We start from the raw sequence: 23450 nt of genomic DNA on the forward strand, positions 1-23450 counted from the left end.
ACTCAAAGATAAGACCGGTCAACCGACTTCAACAATGAGTTTGGGCGAGCAAGAAATTGGTTTGAGAAGCCTAGTCAGAAACCAAGTGTCTCTCACAAATAATGGAGACATACCCTAGAGGTCACCTCCAGTAATTTTGGGATCAAACTAGAGCTCAAGGCAATTTATCGGATTGTCAATATTAAGCTTCGAACTGTCCGACAATCCCTAGTCAGCCTAGTCATCCAGTCAGCACAACAAAGTCCATGAGGACCCATTGGATTGTTCGACGATTATTATCAGACTGTCCAGTAAGGCAGAAATTCTGCAACATGCAAATGGTGCGTTGTCCATTTTCCATCTCTTCTATCCCCACATGTCAGCTCCAGATCCCCTCTAGTCACCAAACTTAGCCCCATCCACTCACTTACCTCCCACTCTCGTTCATCTCTCCCTCTCTTTCTAGAACTAAGAACAACGAAGGGAGCAAGAAACAAAATAAGAGAAAGGAGAAGAGATTAGAGGTGAAGATGACTGTCATCATTAGCACCAAGGAAACGTTTCCAAAGGTTTTCACTTGCAATCTCACCGCACCACTCGATCTTAATGCATATGCAAAGTTTGATCTCACTTAGTGGAACTAGATAACCATATTAGCAATGATTTGCCCCTCTTTGTATTATGGCTATATATCCTATTAATGGATCTGGCCATCTTATTCTTTACTAATCACCATATGGCTGGTGAAAATGAAGCCCTATGCATATACCTTTTGCCTTCAACTTTGCATTCATCATTTGCTTTCCATCACCCATCATCTCTTCTCTTATTGAGCCTTGCATACTCATGGCCCTTGCCATCTCTTCTTCCATGGATCCATGTAGCTAAATCCTAGCTTGTGGACTAAACATCACCTTTCATCTCACAAATGAAATCATTAGTCCACATGTGTATCATTCAATTACCAAAACCCAAATGTGTCTTTTAGGGGGAACTACATTTTTTTCTAGAAATGGTCGCGCAAATGGTCACTACTCTTCCTCCTCTTCTGCCTATAAGGCCTTCTTGAGCAATCAGTCATCTTGAGAGAAAAGATCTTTTGGAAGACTAAGACACCTAGCAAATATTATTTCTTCATCTGGATGGATTTGCTTGGTCGTAGTTGGACATCTAACAGACTTTGTCAACATGGTATGCATCAAGATGGTGTTTGCGCCCTTTGTGCGCAAGAACTTGAAATAATTGGTCATCTGCTGGTTGGCTATGTTTACATAGAAATGAACTTGATTCCAGGTGCTTTGAAGAGTGGGGCTGTTACCTCTAGCGCAGGCACCCACACCTGCTGGACCCGAAATCCATAGGGCCCCGACCTGAAACTGCCCCACAACCATCCCTATTCTCATCCGTAGTCATAAGATTTATACCGCAACAGCCACACCATAGTTTAAACTATGGTAACTAAATCCATATATGAAAAACGCAGCTGATAAGTTTGCCACAACCAGATATGATCTTTAAAAAGAAAAGAGTCTATAGCTCTTCGACACATTTTATATCTACTTCAGTCATACTTTATTGGAGTTATTTGACGCAAAGAAGGAAGAAATAGAGATTAGGATCCTAGCCTTGTTCTGTTTGAAGTTCCTAAGAAAGGCTCCAAAATAAAGGGATGCTAAAAACAAGGATTTAGAGTCTTAATTATTACTCTATCAATCCACAGAAAGGTAGGGTGGCATACCCTATCGAGGAAAGAGCGAACGAAGAAGCACCGCTACATAGTATCTATTATGTCAATTGTGTTAGAAAAGCTAATGGAAATGGAGAATGCCTTAGGTTTAAAAAATTGTGTTAGAAAATGATAAAAGTATACAAATCAATATAAATAATTTTTATTAGTCGTACGTACTCACTATGTTTTAAATTATAAGACGTTTTGACTTTTAACTTTTCTAGATTCATAACTTTTGCTTTGTACTTAGATATATACTATGTCTAGATGATCAGATGCATAATAAAAACAATGTTTCTATAAATAAACAATATAGACATAGTTTGGAACGGAAGTAAACAAGAAAAATTATTATGCATCTTGAAATTCTAACCCGATGACATACCTGGTTGATGGACTACAGTTAATATTAATAATCATGGAAATAAATCATCATGCCATACGTAGTTACGTGGTCGAAGGGATGGTTGCGTCTGTATACGTCCCGTACCAATACTATACCATATGATATGTCCGCTGGCACGTTCGCTGTCGCCGGCCGTTTCAACGGAAACTGGCGGTAGCTCACGGACGCTGACCTGGTGTGTGATGTGCGACAGTTTCCGCATGTGTGAGGTCAGGCGCGGAGCGTTTCGTCTCATCGTATCAGCGGCTCCGTGGACGACGACGGCGACGAGCCGGCGTCGGTTGCACTACGGCGTGCATGCATGATGCATGATGCATGCATGCATCCACTTCATACGTATCGGGAATCGGGATACATATGAGATCGGGGCAAACGACCGAGAGGCATGCATGTAACAAAGCTGTATACTTGTTGCATTCTACATGACGTACGTTTACGTATTAAATGTACCATATATTATGTATGTGTGAGTGCGATCGACAATTCGACATGACAGAACATGATGGCATGGTCGATGCTGCATCCAGCCATGCATGCATACAGGTTTTTGAGTGAGGTTATATAAATATTGATGTTCTTTTTTTCTAGAAATTCGATCAAAAAACTTAATTAGAAGTCATTTTAAAAATAATTTATTTTGTAATTAACAGAGGAAGAAATATATATGTGCGCTACTCCACGTATACGTGTGGGCAGGTGGTTGGCAGGCCAGGGGATGGACACCGATTGTGTATTCTCCATTTCTCTCTAGTCTCTACTACAGTACTACTGCTAGGCTGCTACATACGGACGTACGTACGTGTCCTGAACCCGGATCCACGTGGTCAGCAGGCAGGGCATGCTGTGACACGTACGAGAACTCTGCATGCATGACGGGTTGGTCAAGCTAGCTGCAAGAAAACTCCCTCCCCGCCGCCGACGGCGCGCGCCATCGTCGTCGTCCCTGACGATCGTCGTGGAATGGAAGATGTGAGCAAGCACAGCCAAAGCACACCCGGCCGCCGGCAGCTCCCTACCTACCGTACCGTACCCATGCAGATTGCAGAGCCATGCTTGCATGGTCTACGTACTACGCGACACAAAAGATGCACTACACCTTAGGGAAGTCCCAATAAAAAAAACGAGTAGTTTCTATAACATAGGATACCGCACAAAAAAAAAATTATTTTTCAACCCATGGTTTCTATGAGTAATAATTATTTTCTATTTCTCTCTCCCAACTCTATCTTCTTCCTCTAATGGGAGTGCGGCACGAGCCCCCTGGAAACTGGTGGTTTCTCCCCAATGGCGATTTCATAGTTTCTTGGTGCATTGGGTCAAGAGAAGACCTGATTTCTTCATGAGGAAACCATTTCTAGGATTTTTGCTCTCTTTCTTCATTAATTACGTTGCCATGTCAACGTTTTGCTTACGTGGTAAGTCATTTAATGAGGATAGAAACCATCATCAATACACCATTGGAACTGTCCTTACGCTGCTGGAGCTAGCTGCTGCTCATATCGACCTCTTGGCTCTTGCATGCATTATTGGTCATCTATATATCAACAAGACGACAAGTCCATCGCTTGCGTGCGTGTCAAGTGTCAGCCAGCAGAATCACTTAGTAACCTACCTTGTGCGTTTAAATGTATATATAATATAATGTACACGTATATACCTTAATTTCTCCATAACACTGTATGTCCTTGACCTAGCTCGATCGCATGCATGTTTGCCCTCAACCTCAAGAGTCCACACTGCCTTTGACCGTCCACGCGTGCAACAGTGTAGCTATTTTTATATTATGTATGTATGTGGAGCATTGATATGGCCATCATAGGTTTTTGACTATTGTTAGTGATATTTGGCAGTGCAAAATTATGGGGGGCACGACCCCGGATACCCACGGCAGACAACATGGGCTGCGCCCCCAGGGGCGGCCCAGCCCACAAGACGAAGCCTTGCTGGATACGACTCTGCTCGACGCCTCCCGTAAGACACTGGTAAGATATCTGAAGATACTACGAGATCTATTAGGATATGTATTATCCCAAGATTCCTATAATCAATTATTACTTTTCAGTTATCTCTTAGATCTAACTGACTTGTAACCCTGCTCCTCGGACTATATAAGGCAGGCAGGGACCCCCTCCAAACTCAGACAATATCATACGATAGCTAATACAAATCAACAGACCACATGAGTAGGGTATTACGTCATACTGACGGCCTAAACATGTCTAACTCGTGTGTCTCTGTTGCCTTCTTGTTCTTGATCTCACGCTTCTCTACCAATCAATCTACTTTCGTGGGATACCGCTCGGAGGAATGCCGAAGATATTCTGTCGACAGTTGGCGCGCCAGGTAGGGGTTTGCGTGTTGTTTTCTTGTCAAACAAGATGACTTTTTTCGCATGCTCTTCGTCCTTCCCGCAGCCCGGCCAGATCTTCACGGTCGGATCGATCTCATGGATCATCAACGCTGACGAAGTCAGAGAGCTCCTCAAGCCGGTGCAGATCGATTCTGCACCGATCACCCCCACACCTACGACTACAGATCTGATCTCAGAACCACCTCCGAGGTCGCCTCCATCAACAACTCGTCGCTCGCTTCCTCGCTACCAGAGGAGGCAGATCGACAACGACGATCTGATCGCATCAATCGATCAGGTTGGTCAGAAGCTCGCCGATTGCCTCTCTGTCGTCGAATTGGCTCTGGACACTCTGGTCCAGCGTCGACCACCCTCCGATCCAGATCTATCGGAGGCTGCTCGAAAAATTCCAGGAGTTGCGGCTCTACCCTTCGGGCTCACCAATGTCGCCGCCACCTACCAGGACGCCCTAAGGGGCAAATTCGCTGACCAGGTAGGAGACGTCCATCCTCTCGCCGACCAGATCATCGACTAGCCTCCGCCGGCTGTCAACATGCTCCACGTCGGCCGACGCTCCGGAGCGTCCCTCCAGACCATCCCGGAGGAGAATCCGGGCTTCGAGTCCTAGTGCTCTACGGAGACCCTCGCCGAAACCTTCACCGAGCAACTTCATCTCCCTCCATTCCGTGGCGGTGCAATCTTCGACGTTAGCATCGACAGCCCCCCTCGGAACGGCAAAACCGAGGAGGAACGCGCCGCTCGTGAGAACCAGAACGTCAACCGCGCACAACGCCAAGCAAACGAGATTACCCTTGCGATGGTCGAGCAGTAGCTTGACTCGCAAGGAAGGCCGCTCTAGCGCAACCTCAATGATGAGTTTTTCCGTGTTGACGGCCACGATGTCTACAAGACTCCAAGCACCAACCTGGCTGTGGCCGCCAATGAGGTTGCCTGGCTCCAGCAGACACCGGAGGTCGCTAGGGTTACCACAAGCAGCGCATTGCCAGGTCAATGAGATCCGCTAGGATCAGAGACCTTCTTACTCCACAACCTCGATTCACAGATCAGTCGCCACAAGATCCGATCACCGCCCAAGTCGCTTCACCGACCAGCGCCGCGATGACAGGTAACCCCTACAGGGTGGAGCTAGGGGCAACCGCATTGAACATCACCGCCAACAGGACCAGGAGGTCGACCAGGACGTCCGAGTGCACCTCAACAATCTCCGAGATGCACGACAACGTATCAACAAACGTCATTTCAGTCGCCATGAAGATGAAGTACGCCGCCATTAGGAGTACGAGCAAGAGTACGGTAACCCGAACTCAGCTCTCAAGCCGCTCGCCGACGGCAATGCTGCAGACAACGGCGCCGACAACCTTGAGGGGCCCCCAGCATTCACAAGGGCGCTCCAAACACTTCAGTGGCCCCGTGGTTTCAAAATCGCTAGGGTCAAGCCCTATGAGGGAAGAATGAATCCAACATAGTGGCTGTAGGCTTACGTCACTACTGTCCGTGCCGCCGAAGGAGACACCAGTGTTATGGCGAACTATCTTCCCGTCATGCTCACACCGCCCGCCATGAGTTGGTTTACAAGCCTTGCCCCAAACTCTATCGGATCCTGGGAAGAGCTGAAAAAAGTCTTCACCGACAACTACATGTCTATGTGTACTCGGCCAGGCATCAAGCATGATCTGAACCGCATCAATCAGAAGCCGTACGAGCTCCTCCGTAGCTACATCCGGCTCTTTTCTGAGATGAGGAACTCTATCCCCAACATCACGGAAGCTGAGGTCATCACCGCCTTTATCCGAGACTCTACCACTGTGAGCTTCGCTCCAAGTTCAACCGCAAGCCGCCTACCGAGATTAGTGAGATGATCACGACCGCCAACCAGTACGCCGACACCGAGGAAGCTGAGGTGCGCTTCAACGAGGATGCGGACACTCATCGCCCAACATGCCGCTATGACGACCGCCCCGATGACAGACGCCACAACGACCACCGCTATGATGACTGCAGTTACCATCATGACAGCAGCAGTGATCGGCCTAAAGGACCAAAATCTGGCCAAAATCGCCATCGACGGCCAGACCACATTGTCGCCGCCGTCAATGAACCTTGGTCCAAGCGCAACTATGATGATTAATACAAGAAGATCCTCGATGGCCCATGCCCTCTCCACAAAAATGTCAAACATAAGATGAAGAACTGCCTCGGCTTGGCTAAAGAGTTCTAGGACAAGAAGCTGGACGACGACACCAACGACGGAGCCAGAGGCCGCCGACCACCTGGGGGCAATGACAATGCCTTCTAGGACCACGACAAGGTGGTCACCACCATCTTCGAGGGCCTCACCGCCACCGAGAGTAGAAGGGAACGGAAGCTCACCACACGATGGGTGCTCGCTGTCACTATGAAAGACATCGCCGCCAACCCTAGCTATCACCCATGGTCTGAGGTCCCCATCACCTTCAGTAGGGCCGACCAGTGGGCGGACCTTCCCTACATAGGGCATTTCCTCCCTCCCCCGTCCTCGACGCAACCATCCAGAAGGTGCTTTTTAGATAAGTGCTCGTCGACGGTGGGAGCGCTCTGAATCTCCTCTTCGCCGGAGCCCTAAAGGAGCTAGGCCTTGGGTTATCAGATCTTACACCCTTCGACCCCTCTTTTTGGGGTGTGGTACCTGGCAGGGCCTCCAAACCGCTTGGAGAGATCACGCTACTAGTACAGTTCGGCACGACAAGCAACTACCGTGTCGAGCACATCAACTTCAACATCGCCGATTTCAACACCGCCTACCACGCCATACTTGGCTGTCCAGCTCTGGCCTAGTTCATGGCTGTACCGCACTACGCATATCTAGTGCTGAAGATGCCTTCGCCTGTAGGAGTCCTGGCCCTGTGGGCCAACCTCTCCATCGCCTACGCCTGCGAGACAGAGAGTCTCGCCCTCACCGAAGCTACCGACCTCTCCATCCAGATGGCTAGCGTGGTCACCGAAGCCAAGACGGTGCCCATCGACGACATGGAGATCCAAGAGATGGAGCCTCCTCGTGCCTCCGCTAAGTCCAAGGAAATCAAGGAGGTCGACCTCAGGCTCGATGACCCCTCCAAGACTGTGAAGATTAGGGCTCACCTTGACCCCAAATAGGAAAGCGTGCTCGTCTCCTTCCTATGTGCCAATGCCGACATGTTTGCTTGGAAACCTACAGACATGTCGAGGGTACCATTGGAGAAGATCAAGCACTCCTTGAATGTCTCGCCGACCACCAAACCGATCAAGCAGAAACTCCGCCGATTCGCGCCAAACAAGAAGGAGGCTATTAGGGTAGAAATAAAATGGCTCTTAGCTACCGGATTCATAAAAGAAGTGTATCATTCTGAGTGGTTAGCAAACCCAGTTCTCGTTCAAAAAAAGAATAAAGAATGGAGAATGTGCGTTGATTACACTGATCTTAGCAAACACTGCCCTAAAGACCCCTTTGGTCTTCCTCGGATAGACAAGGTTGTATTCTCCACCGCCGGCTACGAACTGCTCTCCTTCCTTGACTGTTACTCTGGCTATATCTAGATCTCCCTCAAGGAAGAAGACCAGATCAAGACGTCGTTTATCACATCCTTCGGTGCGCACTGCTACACCACAATGTCCTTGGGACTCAAGAACACCGGGGCGACTTATCAAAGGGCTATCCAGATGTGCCTCGATCAACAAATCGGCCACAACATCAAAGCTTACATCAACGATGTGGTCGTCAAGTCCAAGACCACCGATGATCTTATCGCTGACCTCAAAGAAATGTTCACCAATCTTAAAAGGTACCGATGGAAGCTGAACTCTTCAAAGTGCATCTTTGGAGTTCCATCCGGTATACTCCTGGGCTACATTATCAGCGCACGAGGCATTGAGCCCAATCCTGATAAGGTCTCCACCATCACCAACATGAAACGGCCAACATGCATCAAGGATATATAGAAGCTTATAGGCTGCAAGGCTGCTTTAAGCCGCTTCATAACGCGCCTCGGCGAAAAAGGCCTCCGAGCGCTTTTCCTGGTCGGAGGAGGCAGATACAGCCTTCGAGCTGCTCAAGTTGTTCTTAACAAAGCCTCCAATCATGACGACGCCATGGCCTGACGAAACTCTCCTGATTTACATCGCTGCTACTTCTCGTGTCGTCAGCACAACCATTATGGTCGAACGCCAGGAGGCTGTGCACGCCTATAAGGTGCAACATCTGGTATATTTCATCAACGAGGTTCTTAACGATCCCAAGACTCATTATCCTCAGGTCTAGAAGCTGCTATACGCCGTCCTGATTACTTCACGCAAGCTCCGTCACTACTTCGAGTATTACAAGATCGCTGTGGTCACTGAGTTCCCTCTGGGGGACATCCTACGCAACAAGGAGGCCAACAGCCATATCATCAAGTGGGCTATCGAGCTCGACACTTACTCCATTGAATTTAGAAGTAGACCTACCATCAAGTCTTAGGCCCTCACTAACTTCGTCGCTGAATGGACCGAGATACAAGAGCCCACCGCCGCCACCTGCCCCGAGCATAGGGTGATGTACTTCGACGGCGCCCTTAACATCAATGGTGCTGGTGTGGGCATTCTGTTCATTACACCAACCAAGGATAAGCTCTGATACGTTCTTTGGATACACTTTCTAGCCTCCAACAACGCCGCTGAATACGAAGCATGTCTCCACGGACTCCGTATAGCCGTTGAGCTCGGCGTCAAACGCGTCATGGTATATGGGGACTCCGTGCTAGTCATCAACCAGCTCAATAAAGACTGGTCTTGCTCCAGTGAGAAGATGGATACATATTGCGCCAAAATCAGGAAGCTTGAAGGGAAATTCTACGGTATCGAGTACCACCACGTGGTGCGCGATCAAAATCAACTCGCCGATCACTTATCCAAGTTAGGCTCTTTTCGCGTCGCGATTCCGCCAGGGGTCTTCGTTCAAGATCTTCTAGAGCCATCCATTAAGGAAGATAAGGAAATTCAGGAAGTTCCCCTTGCCGAGCAGCTGGTACTTACGGTACCTTCGCCGACCGCCGATTAGAGGGAATAGTTCAAGTACCTCTCCAGCACCAAAGTACCCGCCAATAAGACTAAAACCGAATGCCTAATTCATTGAAATGAGCATTACGTGCTGGTGGATGGCAACTTGATGAGGAAAAGTGTCAAGAAAGGGATACTGCAAAAATGCATCACCCAAGAACACAGAGTGAAGCTACTTCTCAAAATTCACTCTGGTTCCTGCGGCAACCACGTGGCCTCAAGAACACTGGTTGGCAAGGCTTTCCGAGCTAGTTTTTACTGGCCCACGACCATCTCTGATGCAGAAGACCTCATCCGACGTTGTGAAGGTTGCCAATTTTTCGCCAAGCAAATACACGTGCCGACACAAGAGCTGCAGACCATCCCAGTTTCTGGCCCTTCGCATGCTGGGGACTGGATATGATTGGGCCTTTCAAGCCAGTGCCAGGTGGTTTCTGGTACGTATACATCGCCATTGACAAGTTCTCCAAGTGGATCGAGTATAAACCGCTCGTCTCGGCTACTACAAAGAAAGCAGTCGAGCTCTTCGAAGATATCATCCATAGATTTGGTCTTCCGAACAGCATCATCACCGTCCTCAAAACTATGTTTACTGGCCATCACTTTTGGGACTTCTGTGAAGACCGATGCATCTCCGTCAAATAGAGCAAACGGCCAGGTCGAACGGGCGAATGACATGATCCTTGATGCCCTCAAAAAGAGGCTGTATCAGAAAGAAGAAAAGCATCCGGGCAGATGGCTCAAGGAGCTACCAGCTGTAGTCTAGGGGCTGCACACTCAAGCCAGTCGCAGCATCGTTGTGTCTCCATATTTCTTGGTCTATGGCTCAGAAGCCATACTACCAGTGGATATTTCCTTCTGAGCACCTAGGGTAGAAAATTATGATGAAAAGCAAGCCGTAGCTGTTTGGACAGAGTACGTCGATAGGGATGAGGAAGAACGCCTAATCACTTGTGTCCGCACAACCAAATATCTAGAAGGCTTGTGGAGGTACTACAACCACAACATCAAAGGTCGTTCATTTGCTGTCAGCGACCTCGTTCTCCGCAGAAAACAAAAAACCGAAGGGATGCACAAGCTCTCCTCCCCCTAGGAAGGACCTTATGTCGACAAAGAGGTTACCCGACCATGGTCTTATCGCCTATGTGACTTAGACGGAATTGATGTCCCCAACTCATGGCACATCGAGCACCTCATATGTTTCTATCCTTGAAATGCCCCAGATATGTACTCTTCACTTTATGATGAATAAAGTTTTGGTCTCCATAACTTGTCTCCACTTTTTCTCCATTATGGTTTAATCTCCGCTTACGGTCACCGAACTCTGTGCTACTCCATAACGAACTCCAACACGAAATCACCATAACTGTGCCGACCACGTTTCTCCAAACCTCCAACATTTTCGCTCATGTTTTCTCCAAATCGCAGAACACGTTTTCTCCAAGTCGCCGAACACTTTTTCTCCAAATCGCCGAACATGTTTTCTCCAAATCTCCAACGTATTTCGCCAAACATGTTTCTCCAAATCGCCGAACATTTTGCTCCAAATCTCCAAGATATTTCGCCGATCAGCGAGCAGCATACGTTCTTTTTTGTTCTCTTCGGAGAAGACCCAGTCTCTGATCTCTCCCTACACGTGCTATGGGCTCCACGCTCTGTGTTATAGGTGGTCGGCTGTGTTTCCTTGGTCATGTCTGTTCCTCCTACACGTGCACGGGCTCCGTGCTCGATGTTATGGGCTATGGGCTAGCCAAGGCCATAGGGTTCAGTAACGAACTAACTACTTGGATGCTACTTATATTATGTATAATTGCATTAGGGCTATTACTACAACAATTTTTCGCCACAAATACAGTCAAGCTACATAAACACGCACTTTATAACATTTATACAAATATATAAATGTTTTCTACTCTCTTGCGCGTTCTAACTACTCTCTAAAGATGTTGCAGACAATACCCTCCAAGCAGATCGCTGCGCTCCGCCATCACCGTCTGTCTCGATGAATAGGTCTATATCGCCAGCCAGCTTCTTCGCTACGTCCTCCACCTCATCCTCCAGCTGCTGGGTCTCCGCCTCGCTCAGCCCTTCGGCGAACCCACCCCCTATCGCCTGAAGGTCGATGGCTGGGTAGTGGGACCGAACCACTGTAAGGGCATGAGTAGCGGCGGTCACAATAGCATCACGGTTGAAGCTCTTGAAGTTCTCCCACACTGCCTTGCACCTCTGGATAATGGTGTCTAAACGATGTGGCCTGCCATCGGGCTGAGGAGCTATCTCCAGGTCGAGGAAGTCGAGCACCGATTTAACTCCGGCGACTACGGCGTCGAACTTGTCCCTTTGGGTCTTGGCCTCCTGCACTAGCACATCAAATTGTGCCTTGACTTTATGACGGTAGCCTGCAAGCCTTACAAGGTTCCATCAAACAAGAAAACCACTTCAACAGTAACTCTGACCAGGAAGTATTCACCTTTCAGCTCCTCGGCCAGTTTGTCTGCTCGCTCTGACTCCTTCGCCTTCTCCTCTCGGAGTTGTTCGAGGGCCTTGCGTAGCTGGCCGAGCTCCGCGTCTTGCTTTATGAGCGCAACAGTCATCACCAAAGGTATAGCTATTCAATAATACAAAGCACATTCACTGATATGACATACCTTTCTTCTGCTCGGAGACTTTCCGCAGCTGCTCCAACTGCTCGGAAGCACCCATCAGTTGCTCGGAGATAGTGGTCAGCTGCTCGGACTTGTGTCGCACCTGCTCGATCGTAGCCACCAGCTGCTCGGACAGGACCCCCTTTTGGTATTCTAGGTCCCGCACATTGGACTCTGCAAGGTCTCGCTCGCGCTGGGCCCTCTGGATGTTTATCTCCATGAGGTTCATCACCGCTTTAAGTTTTTCGTTCTCCTCGGCGAGGGGCTCCATTTTCTTTATTAGCTGGTGTCACTGCTCGGCAGTCTGGGTTATCCCCTGCAAATGACAATGATAATGACGAACTCCGATCTCCAACATCAAAGACAAGCTCTCTAGATGCGGTACTGACCTCGATTTGTTTCATCACGCCGGCAATGGCGGACTTCAGTCTCCTCATCTCTTTGGTGGTGTCCTCCGCCTCGACAACCACCACCTCGTCGCCGCGCTTGTGGAGGATTCGAACAGTTTGGGGTCGAGGTTTAGCACGCTCGATCTCTTCTACCTTGTCCTCCTCCACTATGGCTGGATGCACCACCTAGGGGCTCGGTCACCAGATAACGTGTCCGACCACGCCCTCTGACGCCTCAGGCAGGGCCGCCTGCTCCTTCGGTGCCGCATGCCTCTCCGTTCCGAACACCGGCACGGCATCGACGGCTCCAGCCTCTGTTCCCGAAGATTCGGTGGTTTCCACCATTGCCTCGGGCACCGTCGCCGATCTGTCAGTGAACCTCTCATCGCCGCCAAGTCCACCAGTAGCTGCGGTTGACTCCTCCGTAGGCCACCGAGCAACTGGGGACTCCGACATGGGGTCTACTGGCACCTTTTCTGCTCCGAGACCAGTCTTCGATTGCTCGGCAGTCCGGATGGGTGGGGCCGGATCCTCCGCATGCTTTGCACTGTATCAGATCATCTCGTCAGTCACCAAACAAAGCTAAGAAATGACAGCAAAGAAACTCCAAGACAAATATACTTACGGTTTGGTCTATCGGTACAATTTCTTGAACCGGCGCTGCCCGCTTGAGCCCCCAGGCACGGCCGTGGGGTTGACTCCCTTGCTTTGAGGTGGAGGTGCCGCCTCTTCCACCGTCGGCCTCTGTTCTGCCCATCGCTCTGGGACTTCCTCCGCATGCTGCTCGGGCACTCCCATCGCCTGCTCCACAGAGGCCTCCATCACCTGCTGTGCAGGGACTCTCCTTGCCCGCTGCTCAGGAACTTCTTCACCTCCCTTCGATTGTTCTTCTGCACGCCTATTGCACGTAGGTGCTTCAGTGCTCGGTGGAGCAGCCACCGAAATTTTGTCATCATCCGACCACTCGAACACCGCAGTCCTTCGTGTTCGAGTGGCCTGGTCGCCACCAAGTGAGATGTCACCCGGTTTGAGGGGAGCGGCGGCCGCCGTCTTTCTCTTCTTCTAGGCCGGCTCGTCTACCGCTGCCCTCTTCCCCCAGATTTTCTCTGACACCGAGGATGGACTCTCCGATGAGATGCTGACAGTTTGCTCCTCTGGCTGCGGTGGTGGTCGGGCATCTACTCCCTTCAGCCATTCACTCCTCGGCACGCCCGAGAAGTACACTGCCCTATCCTACAAGTGGATCTTCGCATAAGTGAATCAATCCATTGCTCAGAAATGACAAAAGGTAAAAAACATCAGGAACATACAACTAAAATATTTACCTGGGGAGGCGGATTCTTGCAGTTAAAGGGCTTCATATACCCTAACATGCTGAATGAGGCAAATGGAGCGAATAGCTCTGCAGCTCGCTCTTCCACAATGTTCCTCGACAGCATCTCCGGCCTCTCCCGGGTATCGTCAGTTTCCCCCTTGAATTCAAAGGTGGGGTGGGCTCTCTCCTTGCAGGGCTGAACGCGGTGCACTATAAAGCTCACCGCCATCAATCCGTCGTTGGTCTTCACACCCTGTATTAAGCTAAGGAGCTCCCTCACTTGCTCCATATCAACGCTGCTTGACATCTTTGACCAGCTCCTCTAGCTCTCCAGGATGTGGTCGGTGTCGTAGCGGACGACTGAGTGGCTCTGCCTCATGTAGAACCACCTAGCATTCTAGTTCTTCAATGACGTGTTTAGCAGCACAGTAAGGTACTCCCCCGCCAATCCATCACGCAACTAAAGGTATACTCTGCCGACCACCTTGGAACCACCACCGCCTCTCTTCGTCAGCCAGAACAGGTGACGGAAGAGGTTGAAGTGGGGAAGGATTCCGAGATATGCCTCACAGAAATGGATGAAGAAAGAGATGTGTAAAATGGTATTTGGGTGGAGATTGCAAAGACTAACCACCCAAAGTTCCAGCAAATCCCTCAGGAATGGATGAATAGGAAATCCCAACCCACGCCAGAAATAATCCTCGAATACCACCACTTCATCAGTGTGAGGTGTTGGGAAGGGCTCACCGAGGGCCGGCCGCCATCCGGTGGTAGCACGGTCAGGAAGAATGCCAGCTTCCACCAATCTGTTGAGCTATGCTTCTCCCATTCATGACGACCCCCATTCTTCGTCACGCCGGGCTTCGGCACTCACCTTCTTGGGGCTCGTCTTTTTCGATTTGGTAGCTCTCTTCTTCGGCGCCATCTCTCAGATCTGATTAGGGTTTGGCAGTGGAAGCAAGCGTTGATGTGAATCTAGAAATGTGAGGGCTGAGGAGGAAGACAAAATGGCAAAGTGGCAAAGGTGGGAATGCGGGATGCAGCGGCGCAGTTATAAAGCACTTTCCCCACCTTTTCGCATTCGAGGGTTTTTAGGGAACCATTCCCGTGATTTATGCCACCCCGAATTCTCCGTAACAGCAAGGTGGGTCGTTACTTGGGTCTTCGCGCAGCTCCAGCCCATATTGCCGATTTATCTCTACAATTTGTTGTGGCTTGCCGAATGCTTGCCGACATCTCCACCAATCGTTACGGCTCAGTAATTACTACTGTACAACCGTTACTCTAGTGTTTTCTCGGCGATTATGTTTTCTCCAAGTTGACTGCTATTTCTGACCCTGGCACCACGTGACCACGTCACCTACTGTTAGGCTCGAGGACTAAGTGGGCACACTTCACCTTGCGGTGAATGTGTTCCTCGGGGCTACGCTCGGGGACTGGCTGCCTGGTGGGCTGGTCTTTTATTTTTCTTCTGCTTTAGACCCTGGCACCACATGACTACGTCATCTACTGTCAGACTTGGAGACTAAGTGGCACACTTCACCTAGCGATGAATGTGCTTGCTTTATTTTGGAAGACTCCGCGCCTCTTGAAGTTGAAGAAGGTTGTCTCCTTTTCTTGTGGTCGGACTCTAAGTGGGCACACTTGGTCCACTACGAAGAAATTTTTATTTCTGAACTTGAGCTCCTTACACCCTTATGGCAAGCCGTATATGGGTTATGCGGCTCGACAACTACTCACAACTGTTCGGCAACTGCTCACAACTGCTCGGCAACTGCTCGGCAACTCATCATGGTGGTTGGACAATGAGTTATGCTGCTCGGCTTTGTTTGCATCTGCTCGGACAAGCTTAGAACGGCGTTGCACAACGGGTGCAAGGCGCTCGGGTTCTAGCTGTGGGGGGTATGACCCCGGATACCCACAGCAGACTACATGGGCTGCGCCCCCAGGGGCGGCCTAGCCCACAAGACGAAGCCTTGCGGGGTACGACTCTGCTCGGCGCCTCCCGCAAGACATCAGGAAGATATCCTGAAGATACTACGAAATATTTTAGGATATGTATGATCCCAAGATTTCTGTAATCAGTTATTACTTTCTGGTTATCTCTCAGATCTAACCGACTTGTAACCCTGCTCCCCGGACTATATAAGGCGGATAGGGACCCCCTCCAAACTCAGGCAATATCATACGATAGCTATCTTCCGAAAGGTATGATAGCGTCGATTGGTGGAGACTCGACGTTCACAATCTAGGCTTCGAACCAAGACTGATTCAGACCCCCGCAACCATTACCCCACTGCTCCGTTGGTTATCAACCACGCGAACGCGATTGACCTGGCCGAGAAGGCTTTCCTACAAGCGAATCGAGAACACAAGCAAGAACGGGATGAACGCAATCTGAAATTGCAAATAAATATGAGGCTTATGAAAATAAGAAGGAGTTCAAGTCTTTATTCAAAAGGACTAATCACCATAGGCGAACAAGATCAAGAACTGGAGCCCTGGTTCACATTAAGCGGCCTTGGCGGCGACAGTTACAGCAAAATGATGTCTGTTTCACGAGGAAATCAAGAACTAAACAAAACCCAAACCCTAAGGAGAGCGACGGTTGGTGTTTATAGAGTCTTGGGCGTCACCCCCTGGACGCGCCCCCTAATGGGCCCAAACACGATACACGGTCCAACAGACCAAAAGACGGTGTCGCAGCACCCCGACAGATTCTGGACACTGACTTGTTTCGATGATTCCCGTTGATTCCGAAGGGCTTTTGATGTGAAACTAATTGGGTTGACTTCCTTATCCAATTATCTTTCCATCCATATGTGGATCATCGAAACCGGATGCGTCCTGGGTGACCAGTTTAAGGCAGACTGGTCCTGGAGGCCGAGACAGACTCGAACTTGAATTGCTTTGGGCCTCCACCTCGGGGACTCGAACCGAATTAGCCTCGGACCTCCTTCTTGACTTGGACACCCTTGCTGGCCTCCTACCGCTTCATACCACATGCCAAACATGGTCATATGCATGGGTGTCATGTCCTCTCAACAGGAGTATGGTATATTACGTCATACTGACGGCCTAAACATGTCTAACTCGTGTGTCTCTGTTGCCTTCTTGTTCTTGATCTCACGCTTCTCTGCCGATCAATCTACCTTCGTGGGATACCCCTCGGAGGACTGCCGACGATATTCTGTCAACAAGAATATAACAGGATTAATACATATATCCTGATGTTTTGAAAATATTTTTGGAGACAAATACTAGTAATCTAGCTCGACATACAAAAAAACTTCAAATGTTCAATCAAAATATGTAAAAAGGAAAACAATGAGGGACATTAGATGTAAAAAAATGATTATAGACTGTTCTAAAGGAACACTCTTTGTGTGTGTGTGGTGTGTGTGGAGAAAGTATTATTACCTCTAATATATCGGTACACCAACACGGTCTCTTATGTGATAGATATACTTTGACTCAAAAAGCATATTACCTTGAAACTAGTGTTTTCATAACAAGTTCTAGCAATGTTAACATTATGTTGTCAATTTTATATAATTGAAGAAACAACTAGAAGAAACCTTAGATGGAGCTAGCTATATATATTTGCCTTCGGTGCTCTCCCTTGGTTTATTTTTATACATCAAATTAGGATTTTGAAAAATCTTTAAGAAGTGTACTTTATCACTAGTCACCCTTCCAGCAACTCTTAAGAGATTAGCTAAAAACGTATTCCATATTTATTGATTTACCTATTCTCTAAATAAAAACCTTTCAAAATAATTAAACTACTCCAGCAACCTCGGTAAAAAAATTGATATTCAACCTCTAATATGGGCCCACTCCACATCACCAAACTAAAAAAAGCCATTTATCTTGTTCTTCTTTCTCTCGCACTGCACACGACTCGACGAAATGTCATCGCAAGCCCTCTTCCCTGTGAACGGACCTAGACGAGATCGACGAGTCTCGTCGTAGCATGGTTCATAGGGGCCGGCCAATTGGCTTGCGAGGATTATTCTTATCCAACTTTAGCGAGCGGTTTTTCTGCGATGGAGTGCTACCAAATTTGAAGAGCCGTTTGAACAGTCTGTTGAAGACGTTTTTATTGGTCTAATAATAGCCATATTTATCTTTCCAAAACGACTTAGCTCTTCTCTTGGAGTTACACGCTCTTACAATATAATATAGGAGTATCATCGTTTCAAGATTATAGTATGTATTTATATATTATATTAACCTAGCATATAGTTTGAGTAATGATTCTATTCATCAAAACCTACAAAGTTTGACTTTTCTTTAATCCTAATAGTACACCCCATAAAGTGCCTCCCTAAATACACTACTACTAGTATATACTGTATGTTAGCTATTGGTACATTAAGTATATACTATAGTTAACGCTTGTTAAATACTACAGTAAGAGTACTTGGTACACTGTCTATCTAGTCTTAAATTGTCATCGGTTTCCCAACAAAAAGGCCAATTGTAAGACACCTGATCTTGACCTCCAAGAATGAGACCGATCGACGACTTGTCTGCCCTGCCATGCCTTGCCACCTGCAGCAGCTGTTTCCTGTTCTTGATTGACATTTATTCCAATCCAATTAGTAAATTTAATCAGGTAGGTAGGTTGGTCACTGAGTCCAACTCCAACCGCGCATACGCATGCATCAACGTGTGTACTAATTCCTGCCATTACCCCCATTCATTAGTAACCTAATTGCCCTTCATTAACCCCCACACGAAACCGTACTACGACCTTGTCCCCTCCAATCCAATAATCCTTCATCAGGTTGGTGTGGAATGGTAGCCGTGGCCGGCTGGTCGCCCCTGCCACCTATATAAACGCACGCACCAACAGCCTGTGCACTCATCAGCCGCCACGCTGCCTTTGCCTTGCCACCTCTTCGATCGTCTCTCTCGTCGAGCCTTCTAGGCTAAGCTGCTAGGTCCATCTCTCGCCACATCCATCAATCGATCGCCATGTCTAGCCTCACCACGGCCACCACCAGCATGGAGGAGCAGTACTACTCCGTGTCCGCGGAGGAGCTCGGCACGCACCTGTCCCTCGGGATCGGCAGCGGCGGCGGAGCTAACAGCCTGCGGCTAGCGCTGCCGCCGCCGCGGACGGTGCAGCTATTCGGCGAGGTGCTGTCGGTGCAGGACGATGATCGTCATGCTGACGAAGCGCAAGCACTTCGTCACCACCGGGGCCAGCCGACGGCAGCGGCGCCAGCAAGTAGGAAGAAGAAGAGAGACACCGCCGTCGCCGGTGGCGCCACTGCCGCCGCTGCTGATAGGCATCAGAGCAAGAAGGCCAAGACGACGTGCGGCGATGGTGGCGGCGGCGGGAGGAAGAAGCTCCGGCTCACCGCCGCGCAGGCCACCATGCTCGAGGACAGCTTCCGCGCCCACAACATCCTCTCTCACGTATGCAACTTTGCATGATAATTCTTCATTCATCTCTTCCATGCCTCAATTCAGTTCATCGACTAATCAATCGATTCATCGATCAGGGGGAGAAGCAGGAGCTGGCGCGGCGGGTGGGGCTGAGCGCGCGGCAGGTGGAGGTGTGGTTCCAGAACCGGAGGGCGCGGACCAAGCTCAAGCAGACGGAGGTCGACTGCGACCTGCTCCGCAGCTGGTGCGACCGCCTCACCGACGACAACGCCCGCCTCAGGCGAGACCTCGCCGACCTCCGCCGAGCGGCGGCTTCGTCCACGAGCCTGGGCGCCGCCGTCTGTGCCTCATGCGGAGGGCACTGACAAGCAGCTAGCCGTGGTCACCGCCGCCGGCAACATGCTGCCGTAGTAACGTTCAGGTCACCTGACGACCATTCACCCATGGGAATCCAGAGGCCAAATTTCCATTTTTCTTCTTCTTTATTTATTCCCCTTTAATTTTCTGTGTACATATAAATGGGGTAGCTAGCTAGTATATATATAACGACCAAACTATTAGGAGGGGATTATTAGATACATGCATAAGGTAATTACTATAGTTTACCACTGCAACGAGCTTATTAACTCGTACTTTTAGGAGAGGATTCAGCTGACCAATATATGTTTACTAGTGGACATCGATCATATATATATACACATATGAGACCATCATTGATATTCTTCAAATTTGTGTCTGTTACGCGTCAATGGACGTGTTCTCAAAAAAAAAAAATGTGTCTGTGTTCACTCACTTTTAATTTAGTTTGGGTTTGATTCTTCATTTCATTGTTATTTCTTTCCAGGTGTTCTCTTCTTTATTTGTTTTTTAATTGGATTGGACTTGATTTTCTCGATGTACACGTGCCTGATTATGCTTTAGTGATTTTTCTTTTTTTTAAGAAAAAAATATCCATGCTTAGTGATCCTTTGAGGGATCGTGTACAATTTCTGATGTGGAGAAGTGAGCATGAATTATTTCTAACAATTAGGAGCTGCTAATTAATCAGGTACAATAATCATGATGACAGTAAAGAATACTCCTGCGTTATGACATACTATGTTAGTATGTTACTGAAAGAGAATATATTACTGCTAGACTGCTAAAATGGGCAAGATAGCTGTTCCATGGCCACAGTGGTAGATAGATCATTCATGGGGGGGCTCTGGACATGAGTAATTTGGGCCAACCAAACACGTCCCCTGGCTCGTGTCTGCATGCAAATTAAACAGTGTTAATGGAAGAATGAAGAGCAAGCTATTCAGGAATCCTTAGCCACATCACATTATGCTACCTAGCACATATATGTTTCTTGGTCGCTTGAGCTACAAATAAACAAGTACTCTCTCTATTCCAAATTATAAGATGTTTTAATTCGCTTTTCTAGATACATAGTTTTTGTTATGCATTTAGATACACACTAAATTTGAAACATATTGAGAAGAGTAGACTATACGGTTAGCCTCTAAGGATTTTAATGTTCCTTGTTCTGATAGCGCAAACAAGGACCACGTTTTTTCTCTGTATGCTATGGTGAACTTGACATTCTCACGTTAAATCATTTCTGTGGTGAGGTAACTGAGACTGTGAACTATGGGTATGCCAGTGATCTATGTGATCTACACAGGCAATTCCGAGAAAGAAAAGGTCAAGTTCACAAAAGAAAAAGAAATGTATTAAAAAAGCTAAAGTCACTCAATGAAAGGGATCTTTTGGAATTGCAATGGGTTAGGCAGTGTCGGCCCTAGGGGTAGGGCACGAGGTGCAACGGCCGAAGGCCCAAGTGGAGGAGGGGTCCAAACCTAGGTATACAAACCCCTAGGTCCTACAATCCATTAGGCATTAGCAAACTAACGAGAAGAGAGACATAGAACTGGTCAGGCGGCCCAAAAAGACAACATCGACATTTCTTTCATAGTTTTCTTTCCCCATGGCCCTCGAGTAGAGAGGAGGCAAGGAGTCACGCTGCACACAGCACACTCTGATCATGAGTTCGCGACGTGCGCCTTACACACACGGAGCTGGCGAGCCACGCCGCCGCGAAGAGCTAGACTACCGGAGACACGGACACGGCGCACGAGGACGGCGACCAGGCAGGGCTCCACGACGACGACATCTTGATTCTTGGTTTGTTACGAATTGCGATCACCGATCAGTTGTTTGGGCCCAAGGTATTTTTTTCCTTTTTATTTTTAATCCAAATTAATTATTTGTATAGTATTCCAGACTTCTAGTACTTCATACCCATATAGTCATATTTTTCTTCTAATTTAGGTGTTAGAATTTTAGAATGTTACCTAAAAAACATTTGTCATGGGTGAGAAAAGAAAACGAATATATTGCTTTTTTAATCTACATTGTTCCTCGATAATTATCATACATCTACAAATATATTGCTTAATTTAAATTGTTTCCCGATAATTATCAGACATGTTAAATTAAAAATATGTTATTGAATTTGCTTTCATTTTGCAAGTAAAATTAGTGCCTATATATTATAAAATTTTATACATGCATGGTCAAGAAGGCCCGTTGCGACGAGATCGTCAAAGGGCCTTTAAAATCCTAGGACCGGCACCGGGGTTAGGAGACCCGAAGAAGTTTAAGTTCTTGTCTGATATAGTGCGTGAAAAAAGTTTAGATTTTATTGCTCTATCAAAAAATGGGAGGAGGGATTGTTCCATGAATTTCCTTAAAAATCTTTGCGAGGGTAAGTATTATTTGTGGCACTGTAAAGCTCCTCGAGGCTGATCTGGTGGCATGCTTTTAGGTATCAATCCACAGGCGTTTGATGTAGCAGAGATTGAAGAGGGAGATTTCTTTGTTAAATACAAATTAAGAAACAAAAATGATGATTTTAAATTGATTCTTTTTTTCAATTTATGGGGCTGCACAAAACCATCTTAAAGAAACAATCCTTACACAGTTTGACGTAGACATCACTCCTTTAAATACAAGCCAAGGAGACGAGGAGGAACAATGTGGGAGTCCAACTCATCTACACCATGGCGGAGGCACAATACAACTCAAGTTGGAGCCCATCTCAGACTCCAAGAGCAGTCCCGGGTAAAATCAACGCCTAGGACACATACAAACTCCATTTTTTTACGATCCACATACGCATGAAAATCTAATTTCATAAGCTAACCATTGGCTTTGGTTTCACGTCATAATTCATCTAGAGTCAACAGGAATCGTCAAAACAAGTCAGCATGTCAGGGTGCAGCGACACCGTCTTTTGGTCCGTTGGGCCGCGTATCACCATCTCTTGATCTTGTTCGCCTGTGTTGACTAGTCCTTCTGAATCAAAACTTGAACCTCATATCGTATACTTCACTTATATTTGCAATTTCAGATTGCGTTCATCTCGTTCTTGCTTGTGTTCTAGATTCGCTTGCAGAAAAGTCTTCTTGGTGAGGTCAATCGCGTTGTGCATGGCTGATAACCAACGGAGCAGTGGTGTCATAGTTGAGGGGATCCAAATCATACATGGTTTGAAGCCTAGATCATGAATGTCGAGTTCTCCATCTATCGAAGTTATCATACCTATCGGAAGATCGGGCCGCGTCTATACCAGAGTCGGTCCATTTATGTACTAAGCAAACTTTACCTATCTTAATATAGGTGGTGACTTTAGTATATGGGCCAAATCTCCCCCTAATAGAGGTCCAACTAGTAGCTAGAATAGTGTCACGTGAAATCCAACCCCACCCAGGGTCCACTTGTCAATAGCCATTGCCTATATAATGCCCAAGGGTATGAGGGAAAGGGACCAAACCTCTCACTCATTTCCACTTGTTCAAAACCTCGGTGTGTCCCTTCTCCATCACCGAGCTCTCTCCTCCCTTTTTCTCTCTTATTCGGAACCGTTAGTTCCAACACATTACATAATGTCCTTCGTATCGAATTCCCCATCATATCATTATAGGCATCTATCAACAATATATGCGGATTTGTCTCACGATATCTATGGGTGAATTGATATCATGATCATGTTTATTGCTGATTTCCTTAGAGACCTTTCCAGATTTCATCTTATGGATGTGTTCCATCAACTCTTTTGAGTAAAGCCATAGAATTTGGCTCTAAAGGAGTTAGTATCATACAGTTTGTTATCGAGTTGGCATT

The 23450-nt window shown here is 47.7% G+C and overlaps 1 protein-coding gene across 1 annotated transcript; it reads left to right on the top strand.

Annotated features, from left to right (window-relative positions):
- Positions 1-18866: 18866 nt before the first annotated feature.
- On the top strand, positions 18867-19814 carry LOC136471102 (putative homeobox-leucine zipper protein HOX26). Its single transcript, XM_066468834.1, has 2 exons — positions 18867-19313; positions 19400-19814. Exons 1-2 carry the CDS (start codon positions 18867-18869, stop codon positions 19646-19648), a joined length of 696 nt encoding a protein of 231 aa, XP_066324931.1. The 3' UTR covers positions 19649-19814.
- The last annotated feature ends 3636 nt before the right edge of the window (positions 19815-23450 follow it).

The sequence above is a fragment of the Miscanthus floridulus genome, chromosome 8 (assembly GCF_019320115.1).
Source record: "Miscanthus floridulus cultivar M001 chromosome 8, ASM1932011v1, whole genome shotgun sequence".
NCBI classification, from domain to species: domain Eukaryota; kingdom Viridiplantae; phylum Streptophyta; class Magnoliopsida; order Poales; family Poaceae; genus Miscanthus; species Miscanthus floridulus.

Coding starts and splice junctions, on each gene's coding strand:
- LOC136471102 (XM_066468834.1), top strand. CDS start 18,867: ATGTCTAGCCTCACCACGGCCACCACCAGCATGGAGGAGCAGTACTAC. Junction 19,314..19,399: donor CCCACAACATCCTCTCTCAC/GTATGCAACTTT, acceptor TTCATCGATCAG/GGGGAGAAGCAGGAGCTGGC.